The sequence below is a fragment of the Symsagittifera roscoffensis genome, chromosome 3 (genome assembly GCF_963678635.1).
Source record: "Symsagittifera roscoffensis chromosome 3, txSymRosc1.1, whole genome shotgun sequence".
In the NCBI taxonomy this organism is placed as follows: Eukaryota; Metazoa; Xenacoelomorpha; order Acoela; family Convolutidae; genus Symsagittifera; species Symsagittifera roscoffensis.
This window is the reverse complement of record NC_087064.1, coordinates 65,449,505-65,462,612: the sequence shown is the minus strand read 5'-3', so window position 1 is coordinate 65,462,612 and position 13,108 is coordinate 65,449,505. Positions and strand designations below refer to the sequence as shown.

Below are 13,108 nucleotides of genomic sequence, written 5' to 3'. Positions count from 1 at the left end.
CCGAATACATTTTCAATATTTAAAAAATATTACTAATCGGTATCCAATCGGAGTTACCAATTTTTTAACAAGATTTTAGCAAAAAAGACATATGCACTTAACTCGCTTTTTTATGTGTCCCTATAGTAGCCTTGACAATAAAAACTACCACGAGCACTTTAATATCAGGAGCTGTAAGTGCCCACGGTGGAATCATGGTAGATTAGCGTTTGCAAATTGAACTGAGAAATTTTTTAAGCAGAAGTTTGTGCACAGAGACGAAGTGGATCTTTGCGTCTCTTGCAATACAAAGCAAGCAACCCTTTGCAAACAAAAACAGAAATTACTGTCGGCAAAATTTGAAGAATAAAATTTTTTATTTGGAATAAAGGAAAAAACCAAATTGCAGAAACAGTCGGTAACACAATTACCAGCATTAACTGCTCTTGTACTATTGTTCGAGTGGACACTATACCTACAAAAAGTGGGCCCATGAGTGTTGAGCCAAAAACAGAAAACAGTCACAGAAATTTTATGACAGAAATTACCGTCATGAAAGCTTTGAGCGATTACATTATAAAATTTTGAATTTTTTCACCGCAACCGGCCTGAGCTAATCTACAATAAAAAACAATTTTCGCCCTTCAAACGACGCAATACAAGTTGAGGAAGACGATACAACATAAGCCGAATCCATGTAGGAGGGAAAAAAATTCAGGAGAAAATATGCAAAGCCAGGGCTAGCAAAAATTAAATACAGAAAATCAGCAATATTTGCAATTACAAGGAAAAGTACTCAAAGCACAAAAAAAAATTGTGATGTATCAGCTAAGCCACTAAATTAAAGCAGACAACTAATTGGCCAAGGCAAATTTTCCCTCTAAAAATTTCAGATTCACAAAAAATGAAACAAAAAATCCAGCCGTGACTCGAACCCCAGACACTAGGATTCGACTGCATGAACTTCAGGCCAAGTCCTCGAAATCCCAAATGTTCACAGAAAAGTTAGCTGAATTTCCCGATTACAACACTTGCTCTCGCAATTGTAAAACAAAGGGGAAGCTACGCTTCGCACACGACAAAAAGCAGCTTTACAAAGTGCAATAAGACTAATTCGGCTACCGCCGAGATTCGAAATGGTGACCTAGATTTTAAGAGTCTCACACACTAACCACGGACGCTTTAGTTACCAAATACTAGCCACATATAAAGGAGAGAACATACTATGCAGTTTCCAATGCTACAGTGAAATTACCAAATAAGTGAACACTTTTATTTGCGAGTTAGGTTAGAAAAAAAGAAGGTTCGTTATAATAAACTACCCTGATCGTTAGTTTAAATACCGTACAATGATACATGCGAAAAAAACTAGCTGAAAATCAAAATAACATCTTTCGTGGGAAAGTTAAAGTTGCCTGACAACATTTTGCTACGCTTGTGCGCTTTTAAGTTATTCTAAACGCTATCCGTAAGTTCAAGTGCCTGTCTGTCGTTCTATCAAGCATGTTGTGCCGTGACTTACGGAAATCGTTTGCCCCGAGAATGTTTTTATATCATCAATTTTGAACTTGAATCATGCTCAGCTAAAATTACTCACAAAATAAGTCGTAAAAAGATTTAATTTTCCAACATTCATGTGTCCGATAATTTAATTGATAATTTAACAATTCAAGGAATAGAAGAAATTAATAATTAGCTACTATTATGTTAAACAGTTCAGCGAAAATCTGCAATCGGCACAAATTATAGCTGCATAACTTTACAAAAACAATAATGAACTCCTCGATTGATTCGACTCCAGTTCAATTTCAACAAAACTAAAAATGATCAGCACGAAGCTTTAACATAAGTATCAAGTAGCTTTGACACTCTCAGTATAAACAGAATTTAGTTTTTATTTGAATAGAAAACTAATTAATGTAGTTCAAAGATAGAGACATATGGAGTTTTGATGGATCAATTTATCCATTAATGCGCATGTTATTTTAAACCGAGTCTTCGTCCTCCTCCAAACTTGCCCTGAAGCTGCTCAGTGGAACTTGCGATGCCGAACTTCTGGACTTGTCTCCGAACTCAATAGTAGCACCAAGTTTGCCCACACTATCACTTCTACTGGATCTCAGTGCAGAGGACGGGTTGTAACCCAGGGATGAATGATGATTTCCCTGAACGCCTGGTAACCCGTTGGGAGGTGGGTAGTACATATCTGGACTCCTTTCTATAGCGTTTCCATTCATATATCTCGCAGGCACTTGTTTACTATAGCTGTTGTTGTTGACGTGATTATTACTGTTATTATTATGATTCATATGGAGTGGGACGCGTGTTTGCGACAGTGTGTTAGGATTCAAATTAGCTGGGGTTGTTGTGGTGGCTACTTGTAGTTGTTGACTTCTCTTCGCATGAGATCGACCAAAAGTGCCCATTTCGGAGGCTAAAGGGGAGTCCACGGCTGAGTCTGCGCCAGAGGGTGAGAATGAAGAAGGGGCCAATCTGGATCCCTGATGGTGCGGATAACCAGGCTGAAAGTCCTCTAAGGCATCCTGAAACATCCAAAGCATTTTTCAAAAAACAAAGTTTTTTCATTATAAATTTTCGATGAGATGATTTTATTCACTAACTTTCAAGTAGGTCAGCTTGCTTAAAAAATGTATTTAGTTCAAATCATTTAGCAAGTTATGGCGCATGCAACATAGCCTAAAAATACCGATAAAATATCAAACACCCATTTTTTCAACAAGAAACCTAAATCTTTGAGGGAGTCTCAATACACATCTGTTTCATTTCCAAATTACTTTTGAAATTATCAATATACTTTCTTTCAGGAAAATAACATTTTAGCCACAATATATGCAAGCAGTGGCAATAATTCAACTACCTATACTAAACTCGATCGCTCTACTTTTGCAGCTGTTTTCTTCTTTTGCAGCCCATTTAAGCTCTAAAATGTATCTTTCATGAACCCGAGCTGAACCGGGCCCCCTTTTGGCACACATCTGTCTATAAATCAACTAGAAAGCTATACCTTTCTTGTCCGATAAACAGTCAATTCTAGGACAGAACTTTTGCACATGATCGAAGTTTCTAATTTAGTTCACAATATAAAGTCTAACAAATGACTGCGCGTATATGAAACTACAAATTAGATTAATGTCCATTAATAGATATTCTCGGGTATTACAAATTCATACATAAGTTACGAGCCTGGCCGCCGAAAAAAATTTAATTGTTTTGGAAAAGTTAGGGGAAAATGTTTAGACAGAGACAAAGCTGCAATTTGCAGACACCGACAAGAAAAAGCTGTAAATGAAGATAATGAACTGCGAGAGAACAAAAATTAAGCTTTGAAAGGCTCTTTTCCATTATATCACCCCAGCATAATAGTAAAACCACAGTTTAAAGGCTATAAATCGTTTTAACACTAGTCTTGCCTGATGGACACCCTTGACCATGGGAAAAACAACCTGGCAAAAATATCAAACATAGCCATCAGACAGTTGGAAAAGAGTCAATAAAAAAAGTAAAGAAAAAAATCTAATTTGTTTATGTAAAAATATTTCAACTTTCGAATTGCAAAGAAAAAATAGGTGCAGTCAAAGCTCTTTGAATTCTTGAACAATTTTCGGTTGGCACTTTTTGATAGAATTATTCCATTTTGGGAAATCTGATGATAAAAAACCAAATTAGAAATCAGACGACGATCACATTGTTCGTAATCTTTATACTTTTGTTAATCGATAGCGGAGTTTGCCTTTCTTTTAACAAAAGAAATGAACTGAATTTAAAAAAGTCAAACCGCGAAATATCAAATTTGAGGTGAACAAATTTTTAGACTTTTCATGAAAAAAAAACAACAAAAAAAACACCACGAACTTTATAAGAGTTTTTACTACGCTCATAACTCTTAAAAGAAAGCCTGCGGTTTGATACTGGAGTTTGCCTTCCTTTTAACAGAGGAAACGAACTGAACTAAGAAACATTAAAACTTTTGATGAAAAAACGAAAATAAATCATCATTACCTATATAAGAGTCTGAACTACGTTCATCGACTCTTAAAATATCTTTAACCACTAAACCACTGCTGCTTAGATTATCTTCCTTAAAATGATGCAAAATTAAAACAAAGCCAAGTGAGATTTCGAAAAGAATAAAGAACGCAAAAAAAACTGACTTCTGAATTTCGAAGAAAAAAACAGATGGTCTTGAAATCTGATAATTATTTTCCATTTTCGAAATTAGAAGTCGATCACGTTTTTCGCGACCTTTACAATTTTGCTGTTCGATAGTGGATTTTGCCTCCCTTTTAACAATAGAAATGCACTGAACTTAGTGAACAAACTTTAAGACTTTTTCCTGAAAAAAAAAAACAGCAAGACCTATATAAGAGTACTCAGTACGTTCATTACTTTTAATATCAGGTAGCAAATAAATGAGCGCGTATCTTAATCTGAGGGTCGCGGTTTCGATTCCCACTTCGGTCCCAGTGGAGGGTTACCAATTTAATCCACCTTCTCAAGGTGTGGGTAGTAACGAATGAAAAAAATACATAAAAGAGGCGAAGCTGCGCTTCGCAAGCACTAGCGAGATAACACACAAAAGCCTAAGGGATATGAGAAAAAGTAAGCCCTGAAAAGTAAAACTTTTGCTGTGGTGCATTCAATCTAACAAACAGGAGATTTGGAGTCTCCTGTCCTCACATCTGCGCCATAGGGCCTTGACAATTTACTACACAAAGGCGAAGCAGAGCTTCGCACCACTTGCAATGCAACACATACATGAAAAAAAAATTAGATGTTGAAAAAAAAACATGATGAAACAAAATTTTCGGATGTCTCGATAAAAAACAACAACGAGCTCAACTAAAGCTAGAGGTACGTGTTCGATATTGAACGAATTTGCTATACTGATGCGGTACGAAAAGTGTGATTTCAAAAATTGGACTCTACCAAAATACGTAAGAAACTTTGAGATAAACAATTTTCCCAAGGAGATATATTTCCTCTACAAAGAATTAATGAAACGCCGCTTCTGCATAAAAATTTATCGCAACTCGTATTTTTAATGGAACTTTTCATCTCAAAATTGATTGTGTAAATAAGAAAACTCAAAAAATTCCAGAAAACATTTTTCAGCAAACAGCAGGTGATGACCGCTTAAGCAGAGAAGATTTCCAAGGCCGGTTTTCTCGATTGAACACAACCTGAGAATTGGACCAGTAGTTTTCGCGTAAGTCAAAAAGTTTCCAAAAAACTGCCAAAGATTCAAAACTTTGACTCGTTTGAAGACCATAATTAATTTCTTCAATAAATTGGGTATATCCAATTGTAAATCTAGGCTTTTAACAAACTGTTCATTCGATTAAACCTACAATATCAGATTTGGCAGGATAGTTAGCGAGAGAAATCCAGAAAATGGTCAACAAATCAAAAATTTGACGATTCCGAGAATCATAACTTTTTGTCTGAAAAAAAATATACAGAAACGCTATGCAGAAGGGATTCACGCAGCCTGTAATTTCAATTAAATCAAAATCTCAAATTTGGGAGGGTAGTTTTCGAGAAAAGTCAAAAACTTCGAAAAAAACGGTCGGAAAACCTAAATTTTTATTTTTCCGGGAGCCATATCATTTGGAGTCAAAACAATTGGGCGTATTAGCATGAGCAAATGAGAAACTTTAAAAAAGTTAACGAGTAAACGGTCAAAAACACAAAAATTTGAATTTTCAGAGCGCGATAAATTCTTGTGTTAAATTTTTGGTTAGTGTCCGCTAACGCAGAGGAACTTCCCACTACGCGTTCTAATCGGATTTACGAGGTTAGTTTTCGAAATAGTGGAAAAATTCACAAAACGGTCAAAAATTGACAATTCCGAAGTCCATAACTTTACGTGCAAAAAAATGGCATACGTTCCAAAAAAAAGTTCAATTCATTGAAACCAAAAACTCATATTTGAGAGGAAGTGGTTTTCGAGAAAACGAAAAAATCAAAAATATGGGTATTATAACCATCCACACTTTTTCGAAGGCTGTAGACAGAGAAGTCAGTATAAAACAGACTCCAGGGAAAACGCATGCACACAGAAAAGTAAGCAGTTTTTCAATTGATACCCCTTTTTTGAAAATCAGTAAAAGTTTCTGAGAAAAATTAAAATTTTTGCATGGGTGAAACGGCCAAAAATTAGGTCATAAGTCCGATGAAAAATAGGCCAAAACAATTTTGGCCGAATTTTTTTTTAGCGAAACAAAAAACAAAGAGGCGAAGTTGCACTTCGCATACACAAGCAAAAATATGACCGATTACGCTACTGGGAAAAACTGAATGAGTAAAACTTTGAGTCTACATAATTGCTAAGTAACGCAAGCCAATTATAACGCAATAGGAGCACCAGTCAATTTGAAAAAAAAATTACCAACTAATATGCCTCAATTTATAGAGCGGACGCATTTTAAGTAGCATACGAAAAAGTTCACATTAAAAACATCCGACCCTGCCCAGGTTTGAACTCTTATTTTGTTGCGAGTCTCCGTCCCTACCTCTGCGCTTTAGATGCATGATACCTTGAAGCTAAAGTGCTACTAGTGGCCCAGCTAAAGCTGGAGGTACCGGATTGATAATTTTTGAGTTGTGTACTGATGCGGGATGAAGTAGGTAGTTAAAAAAAAAATTGAAGCATTGGTCTTCACCCAAAACCTTGGTTGTTGCTCTATTAAAAAATGAGTGAAAAAATTGTAATTTTGAAATGTTTCCAGAAACATGTTCCTTGTTCAAACTTCATAGCGTAGAAGTTTATAAGCGGATGCTTCTTACAACCTGTTGCCTTGATTCAACCTTTGAGAGTTGTTTTCGAGAAGTCAAAAGTTGAGGTAAACGGATAAGAAATCGAACAATTGACTTTTCTGAAGAACATAACTTTTAGAAAAAATGGAAAAGACTACAAGAACTAGAGGCCAAGTTAAGCTTGAAATACCTGCTGGATAATTTATGAAATTTATGTATTGATGCGGAAGGACAATGCTAATTTCAAAAACATACCTATAGCAAAGAAAATTAAATCCCAATTTATTGACTTCAGAATCTGTTGAAACACTAAATACTTCAATTTTTTTAAATTGAAGTCATAACAAGAGCTTGTTTGGTTGAAAGATGCTTAAAACGTTGCTCATTAGATTTGGGTGGGTAGTTTTCGAGAGAAGTCAAAAAGTTTCAAAAACAGTTAAAAAAAATGGTTTTTTGGAGCGTCATAACTTTTGGTCTAAAAATTTTTTTGGAGCGTCACAACCATTTCTACTCAGTGAAACCAAAAACTCAGATTTTGTGAAGGTAACTTTTGAGAAAAGCCAAGAAGTTTGAAAAAACAGTCAAAAAATCAAATACTTGACTTTTTGGAGCGTCATAACTTTTGCTGTAAAAAAACTTAGGCGTAACCCTTTATGCAGCGAAGCTTCCCATAACCCGTTCTAGCTATTGAAACCAAAATCTCGGATTTAGGAGAGTAGTTTTCGAGAAAAGTCAACAAGTTTGAAAAAACGGTGACAAAATCGACTTTTCTGAGGGTCATAACTTTTTTGTGTAAAAAAATCGGCGTAATCATTTAAGCAGCGGAGCTTCCCACAACCCATTAACCCATTCTCCTCATTGCAACCAAACCCTCGGACTTTTGGGAGGGTACTTTTTGAAAAAACTGAAAACTTTCAAAAAATGGTCAAAAAATCAAAAAACTGACTATTTAGAGGGCCATAACTTTTTTGTGTACATAAATTTGGACCTAGCCGCTGATGCAGGGTAGCTTCCCACAATCTGTCCTAACCTTGAACCCAAAATCGCAGATTTGCGTGGGTAGTTCACGAAAATCCAAAAATTTGGGTAAAAAATTCACCCCACACACTTTTTCGAAGGCTATAGAAAGTGGGGCAAGGTAAAAAGAGGATATGGGAGTATGCAGACAAACAGGGGACTGGCCGGTGGTCCCATTGGTACCACTCTTTTGAAATTCGGTAGAGCAGTTTTCGAGAAAAACGAAAATTTTCCAAAAGGGTCTCAAAAATAATAAAAAAAACCCGATCCCATACATTTTCATATTACCTGCTTTTATCAAACAGGAAATTGTAAAATAATAGTCTGTGTTACTATCCTTAGCATTGGCTGTATTTAATAGCTGGTTACTGCTCAAAATGAACACTTTAAAAAATGAACACATTTTGTCTCAACAATATTTGCGACTCAGGTTGGAAAAATGTGAGTTCGTACTATAACACAAGCATTGCTTGTGTAAACAAAGGGAATATGAAGTCCAGGTAAGTAAAATTACAAAATGTAGGCATACATCAAACACTTAAAGCAACCTTAAAGAAAAAATTGAGCAAAAAAAAACAATTCCATGACGTGACAACTAAGACGACAACAGTTAAGCAGACAAATAATTGGCCGACAATTTCATTTGAAAAAGAATATTTGCCGTTTGAAAAAAAACAGGTCCTGGTCAGATTTGAACCCAGGACCTTTGCCATTCTAGGCATATTCATTACCTCCAGGCTAATTTGCCGGGGATGCTAAGAAATTTGAAAACATTATGAAACAAGGTAGAGATGAGTCCAGACGAGTACTGTGGACAAAGTTTTTTACGGGGAAAAAGTCTAGTACCCGGTTGCAATACCCTCGCTTATCGTAATGGTAATAATACTAACCACAATTAAAGCAACGACATATGCTAAAAAACTGTCAATGCGATGCAGCAACAGATGACAACAAATGCAAAGAGACAAACTTGGAAAATAACAAACCGAAGGCAATTGCACCAGCTTTGCATGTAATAAATTGTAACAAATAGCTTTTTTCGGTTCGTTTGATGAATTAAAAATGCATCAACTGCGCTAACTTAATAGCAATCGCATGTCAATGCACATTCTGCCAAAAAGCCGTAAAGGTGCCATCCAAAGTGACAACAAAATTTGCTACTTAGGTTGGAAAAAAGAATAGTCATACTGTTACACTATGCTGGCTAGTGTAATAAAGCGGATATAGGCAGCTCAATCTGTTTGAAAAGCAAAAACTTGGTACTAAAATATTCAAAATTGTTTGAAAAAATGAACTCGTATTTTATTACAAGCTCCTCTTATGTACAAAAAGCTCTCCATCAATACTCTTTTGGTCTATGTTCAGACTAACCGGCTGATGCGATGATGAGTTGGCCGAGTCCGAATCACCCTCCATTCTTTCTTCACTCGGATCACATCCCGTCAGAGCCCCCTCCGCCCTCATGTAACCCCCGCCACTCTCGAACCCCCCTGCCCCTCCCATTCCCAACTCCATACTCCTATGTTTGCCCCCCACACTCCCCATGGGTGACATGGGTCTATGATGGGCTAAACTGTTCTGAAAAGTGTGCGAACCCCCTCCTGTTTTGCGTCTCAGAGATCCCATATTGTGTTTTGAAGGCGCAATGTCTAACGCGGGTACGCTGTTGAATATTGCGTTGGTTGAGTTAGGGTGTGATGATGTTGACATTTGCACAGTGGTACTGGCGATGGAATTCCGATTTAGATCGGAGGAGTTCGGAAGGTAGTCTTGCATCTCCTGAGCTTCGTGGATTCGCTGCAACATCGTATCTACACAAAACACAGTCAAACTAATTACCTCTATTTTTATGAAGAAAAGAATAATGAGAATTTTATAGATCTTTTAGGATTGTCAAACTCAATCTGCAACCATAGATTCTTCAGTGCTTGGAACAGCTGTCAGTTTTAACTGTCCAGAACTGCGGTAGTGAGGCTATCAAGCGTGGTCGATTGAGTTTGGCCACACATTTCAAAACATAGTAAAGGCAAGTAACATTGACAAAGTGGGAATTAGAAAGTTGGCTTTGCGAACAATTAGAAATATTGAGTGATCTTCAATAAAAACACTTCAAGGATTAGTTTGGTTGAGTATTTGTTGTTTCGTTAATGTCACTTAGTTGTTGGGTTTGTTTGCTCAATTTGTGTGCCACAAACCTTCTTCCTCTTTACATGTTTCTGCATTGGTGCTATTGTGCGAAGAAGCACATGTTATTGCTTCCAGTATTACTGAAAGATAAGAGTGCTCGACTTGGAAGAACAACAAGATAAATCGTGGCAATTTCATTCTAGACGGTGATGAAAACGTTTCATATGAGTTAGATTCAAGTTGCTTTGCAAAACTGAAATAAATGAAAAAAAAACTTTTTCATTTATAGACATCTATAAACATTTATCATTTAATTATTCATGTGTATAAAACTCTGCACTATTTGGGATCACTCGCCACATAAATCGACTAGTTCATAACTTCATGGAAGCTGGGGGGTCTGATTTGATCCCACCAGAATTTTTATTCTATAAAATTTATACCCAGAGTTTTAGAAAATAGGTCATTTTTAGAGCTCCAAATAAATCTTTGTTAAGCGAAAAAAATTGCCTTAAATTGCTAAAACTTCATGCCAATTTTTATGAAGAAAATTTTTGACTCTATTTAGGCACGATATTATTCAGACTTGATACTGATCAATTTAAGACCCCACCACACCAATGAAAAACGCCCATTTTTCGACACCCACGAATTAAGTAATGCAGAGTAGTAAAGTATAGTCCAAATTTGAATTTGAAACTCCCCCTTAAGACTGATTCTATTGAGTGCCGAAGTTAAAATATTTCAGATTTTGGTCTGGACATGGAAAGCGATACGAAATGGGTATGAATATACACATAATGGACACTAATTTATACACGCATTTCAAGTCAACGGCAATAATTATTAGCAAAATCGCCCAGAAAACTGGTCACGGACTTATTTGAACTGACGACAACTCACATTGTATTGGCGGAGCAGCCCTATGCTTTCCTGTAAACCATTCGACCATTTAATTGAAAGCTTTTTAGTCAAAAACGAAGGCCATAAAAATTGCATCGCACAAAAATGGCTACAAGGATAGCTTCTCTGATGAAATTTTCGCTGCAACCGGTGTTCACTAAATTATGTTTCTGAAAAACGCAATGCAACACTCTTTTTCATTTTCAGAGAAAACAAAAAAATTTAGATAAGTGTACCTTTGTGGATCTGGTTTCTGTTGCGGGTCTTCTTTTTGCTAGTGAACTTGTGATTGGTCATCTGCAGTTTCACACACAGGGCAAGACAGATCAATAAGAGGAAGAAGAGAGCGAGGAAGATGATGATAATCCATGCCTGGGAGTACCAACTCTCACTCGAAGAAGAAGAGGCCACACCCTTAGCAACCAAATCCAGTTCACCCTCTAAAACGAAAATGAGACAGTAGATTAAAAACAGTTGGATCCTTTAAAAAAGAGAACTTTCCCGAATTATAACTTCATTTGGTAAACGGCAGGGCTTAGTATTTTCGCCAAGTTCATTTGATAAGCCAGTAAAAAGCAACCGTTAGTTACTATGTTAAGGCCTGGTGCTAAAGATTCCTCTTAGACAGCTAAATTTATTGCGAATTATGTAATCATGTTAATCCAGCATAAAAATTGGGTGACCTGCTTTAATGGTCTCAAACTAATTTTGTTCACAAATCGATGTTTTCCAGTCAAATTAGTCATCCAAACATTTTGAAGTTAGGGATAATACTGGTGCCGAATTATTGTTGCGTTGCAAGGAAGCGTAAAAAAAAGCATTTCGTTGTCTGAATTATCGCAATTTTTTTTTTCAAATTTCAAAAAACTGAGCACCACTTTGGTTATTCAATATATCTCTTGCCTGGGCTATAAGCAGATGGTGGTCCCAGGAGTCCCTGTCCATTTCTGTTGATTGCGGCCACTGCAATCCACATAGAATCCAAGTAGCCACTGCTACTACTACTACTACTGCGAATACTTCTACTGAGTCCAGTCATGATTCTGTCCACAGAGGGGTTCCCAGTCTCGTTTATGTTCACTACTAGTTTGCATTCCTTCGTTAGTGTCTTATCCACCAAGACCGCTTCCGTTTTGAAACGATCTAAAAATATACAACTGATCAACTTGAATCCCAGGACTTTATGCTTGAACTAAAGATCGTGTTAAAGTGACTAAGCATATCGGATGCATGGACGATTTATGCATTCAAATTAATGCAGTCCAAATAAAAAACATACATTCTACTCCTTCAACTGAATACTGTAACTTTCAATTACGGTAACTTTTTTACCCCAGTAACTTGAATTGAAGTCAAACTTATCGTCACTAAACTCGAAAAGAAACATCAAACCGAAAAGTTAACATGCCCAGAATATTTAGTTTGAAAAAGATAAGACTTCAAAACTCTCATATCGCTGGATACATTACTAATACCTGAATAGAGTAAATAAACAGCGTAGTTCAGCACTGGCTCCTCATCGTTCTCGTAATCCGGTGGCTTCCACTGCACTTCCAGCTCCCCTTCTTCATCTTTGTTTCCATCTTCAGACCTCTTAAACCATGGCTTCCCAGGCACTGCCGGTAAATCATCTCTGGATCCCATGAACACCTATTCAAACAAACACATTACGAGCTCAAAATTTTCTATGATGTTTACGCTATCGAATTCAGTATTCCTTCACATGGTTGTAATATTGATAAAAACCATTCTGGTTCAGTTCAATGTTAGAAGCGATTTTTGGCCTAAAATATTTTGACGCGTTTTTCCTCTCCGGAAAAAATGACCTCTTTCGGAAATTATTACAGAAAGAACATTTTTTGAGTATTTTTTCAAAAATGGGTTTCATGCGTTACTTTATATTTCAAACAATCAACTGAAATGTCCCAAAAACTTAATTTGATTTGATTCTTATTGCAAATACCTCGTGTGCGACTGGATCTCCGAACCCCTCTCTCGTTTTGGCTCTGATTGAGACAGAGTAGGTGTGGCCTGGCTGCAGGTCGCTCAGAGTGACTGAGTTGGAGGTTAAGTGGGGGTCAGTGATGAAAGAGGATGCGAGGAGAGAGGCACTGTCCACTTCGGAAGTCTCCACTCCAACTTCTGAAAGCAAACAAGGTTACACCAATGACTATTTCTTCTACTCTTTATACAGTCCGTCTCTCTTATTTCTTCGCCGTTTCTCTTATTTCCTCACATTCCAGATTAAAAAGAGTCCTGAGGGTCGAGATTTTATCCTATTTGGTCTACAGGCGCGTCTTTTTTT

At 36.7% G+C, this 13,108-nt stretch overlaps 1 protein-coding gene across 7 annotated transcripts in view; it reads right to left on the bottom strand.

Annotated features, from left to right (window-relative positions):
- Positions 1–1,592: 1,592 nt before the first annotated feature.
- Positions 1,593–13,108, bottom strand: part of LOC134841998 (protein sidekick-2-like) — a 142,220-nt gene continuing 130,704 nt past the window's right edge. For 5 of the 7 annotated variants that reach the window (XM_063858131.1, XM_063858130.1, XM_063858128.1 and 2 more), the window contains 7 exons: positions 12,767–12,945; positions 12,279–12,453; positions 11,707–11,946; positions 11,040–11,243; positions 9,969–10,040; positions 9,145–9,584; positions 1,593–2,522 (listed from right to left, as the gene is read on the bottom strand). In XM_063858131.1, the coding sequence (XP_063714201.1) occupies positions 1,965–2,522; positions 9,145–9,584; positions 9,969–10,040; positions 11,040–11,243; positions 11,707–11,946; positions 12,279–12,453; positions 12,767–12,945 (1,868 nt within the window). In that variant the 3' untranslated portion in view covers positions 1,593–1,964. Of the gene's footprint in view, positions 2,523–9,144; positions 9,585–9,968; positions 10,041–10,803; positions 10,834–11,039; positions 11,244–11,706; positions 11,947–12,278; positions 12,454–12,766; positions 12,946–13,108 lie in introns of all 7 variants that reach the window. The other 2 variants (XM_063858133.1, XM_063858134.1) reach the window with 2 other exon arrangements.